Source organism: Puntigrus tetrazona, chromosome 12 (genome assembly GCF_018831695.1).
Source record: "Puntigrus tetrazona isolate hp1 chromosome 12, ASM1883169v1, whole genome shotgun sequence".
In the NCBI taxonomy this organism is placed as follows: Eukaryota; Metazoa; Chordata; class Actinopteri; order Cypriniformes; family Cyprinidae; genus Puntigrus; species Puntigrus tetrazona.
The window spans coordinates 19,786,523-19,789,022 of record NC_056710.1 but is presented as its reverse complement, the minus strand read 5'-3'; the positions used below and the strand labels follow the sequence as shown (position 1 = coordinate 19,789,022).

Genomic DNA, 2,500 nt, shown 5'->3' with positions numbered 1-2,500 from the left:
CTCATCGTCTATAAGGTGAAAACAGTCATCTCCAAACACGCACACTTTCAGACATGTGAGCTGTATACTAATGCTGCTCGTCCTCGTTTGTCTCGTTTAACCTTTGACCCCTCATCACAATGTAATCATTATGCAATTAAGCTTTGTTCTTGTATTCGGTCTCTTCATATCTGCATATTAAAGAGCTTCATTAATGCAGAACATCGCCTGGTCAAACACTTTTTGAGCTATGCAAATTAACCCTTGTGCAAACCCATCTGATATTGGTTTTACCGCTTGAGCAAAACTGGCTACATTAAAGGAATGCAGCGTTACGTTTAGACGATCACTGTCTAACGGCTGTCGATCACCGAACGCGTTCCAGCCGGGGGTCGTTCTCATAACTCTGTGCCTTTCTGTATTTCTAGGCCGAAGCCAAGAAACTGGAGGACTCCTCCATGTACCTGAGCTTGGCCTCCACCAAACCAGAGATGGAGGAAAGAAACCCGTCGTCGGGGAAGAACACGCAGAATCTCGGCAGCTTCTCCATCAGCAAAGACTCGTTTCAGATCTCCACGCTTGTGTGCTCCACCAAACTCACGCAGAACGGTGAGACGCGTCGACCCGAGTCATTAGCCAGTCCCCTTCCTGTCTCTTTCTCCTGTCACTTCCTCTCCTTTCTCCATTCCTCGATCGAACAGAGCCCAAATACAATAGAGCTGGCAAGTCGGTGTTTGCAACCGAACAATATTTCAGACTGAGTCTGCATTTTGAAAGTAGTTCGTTTTTATATGTCTGTTATCGCTGATTTTATGGCCTCTTTTTTATTATTTTAATATTTGTGTAGGTTTTTGTTCATTTATTGTTGTTAGAATAAATAAAAGTGATGATGATGATGATGATGATGATGATGATGATAATAAGAATAAGAATAATATTTTATTTATTTTTTTTATTTTACTCATTTATTTAAATTAGTATTTTTCTTAGTGTTTCAATATTTGTGTAGTTTTACGTTATTTTAATAATAATAATAATAATAATAATAATAATAATATTTTTTAGTTAACATTTTACTCATTTATTTAAATTAGTATTTTTTCTTAGTGTTTCAATATTTGTGTAGTTTTACGTTATTGTTATTGTAATATTTTATTATTATTATTATTATTATTATTATTATTATTAACAATTATTATTATTATTAATAACAACAACAACAACAACAACATTTCTTAACATTTTAATAGATTATACCAAAAGCAAATATTTTTATTTGAAATAAGCATGTGGATAGAATGACCGGGAATGTTTAGCAAAAATAAACATGAAAAAAACCCTAAAATTAAAGTGAATACAAACTATACCTTTTATATAGTTTGTATTCACTTTAATTTTACTTATTTTTATACATTTTTTAAATGTAAATTTTACTTAAACGCATCAACTTAAACTACACAAAAACAATAAATGCCACGCTGGCAATTCTTCAGTAAATATTTCAAGTGATAAATTATAAAAAGGTTTTTTTATTTTTATTTTTTTTTTAGCAAACCAGAAGTGTTTATCATTTTTACTTTCGCCGAACAAAGCGAATAAGTAGATTTTGATATATATTGCAAAAGCCGTATTTTGACCTGGAGCAGCAAGCATCAGGATTGACGGAGCGAGTACGTCCTCCTGATTCGACGTCATCCGTATGATTTGTGCGCGCTGCTGAGGAAGTGCAGGAAGATCATTGAAGTCAGATCACATACAGTCCACCGCAGTCCTGACGCAACCTCCTCTTCTCTGAAGCATCCGGGTGTCGCTCTATGAATCTCACAGAAGCTGCTTACCCATCATCCTTTGGTCATGCCGCAGCGACAGGTGGGAGGATGTAGAGTACGACGGCTGCTTTCGTGACCGGAGGGGTCGTAGATCTGAGGAGAGGCTTTGAAATACTGCGGGAGCCATCCGAGCGTGGGACAACGAAAATATATGATAACGAATAAAAGACAGAAATGAACCAGTGTTTCTTTTATAGATTAGTCCACAGCGCCGCGGCAAACTTAACGGCATTGCGTCCGAGTCGTGAGCTTGCAGACTAAATTGTGAATAAACCGGCTGGTTGCAATGCCAAGGCAGTAAATACACCTTTTTTTTTTTTTTTAGTTGTCTTCTAGTCTCAAGTGATTCATTTGAATCTTTTAGAAAAATTCCCAAGGAATCGGTCTGACGGGATAACACGCACTTTAGCTTTAAATTGGGTTAGTAATAGTATAGTTTTATTTAATTTATACCCTATTGTTCAAAACACGTTTTTGAAGGAAAGACATGGTGAAGTAATAATACTGTGAAAAATTAAAATAACTACGTTCTGTTTGAATATGTTTGAAACTAATTTATTGATCAAAGCTGAATTTTTAAGCATCATAACTTCAGTCTTTTGTATCACGTGATCCTTCAGAAATCACTCTAATGTGCTAATTTGAGAAACATTTCTAATTATTATCAGAAAACAGTCCGGTTATAGTTTTAT

General features: G+C 35.5%; 1 protein-coding gene across 2 annotated transcripts in view; it reads left to right on the top strand.

Moving 5' to 3' along the window:
* Positions 1 to 2,500, top strand: part of dock1 (dedicator of cytokinesis 1) — a 214,595-nt gene that overhangs the window by 49,951 nt on the left and 162,144 nt on the right. For both annotated transcript variants that reach the window (XM_043253180.1, XM_043253179.1), the window contains exons 17-18: positions 1 to 15; positions 408 to 588. The exon at positions 1 to 15 is cut by the window's left edge and continues 89 nt beyond it. In XM_043253180.1, coding sequence (XP_043109115.1) covers positions 1 to 15; positions 408 to 588 — 196 coding nt within the window. The remainder of the gene's footprint in view (positions 16 to 407; positions 589 to 2,500) is intronic.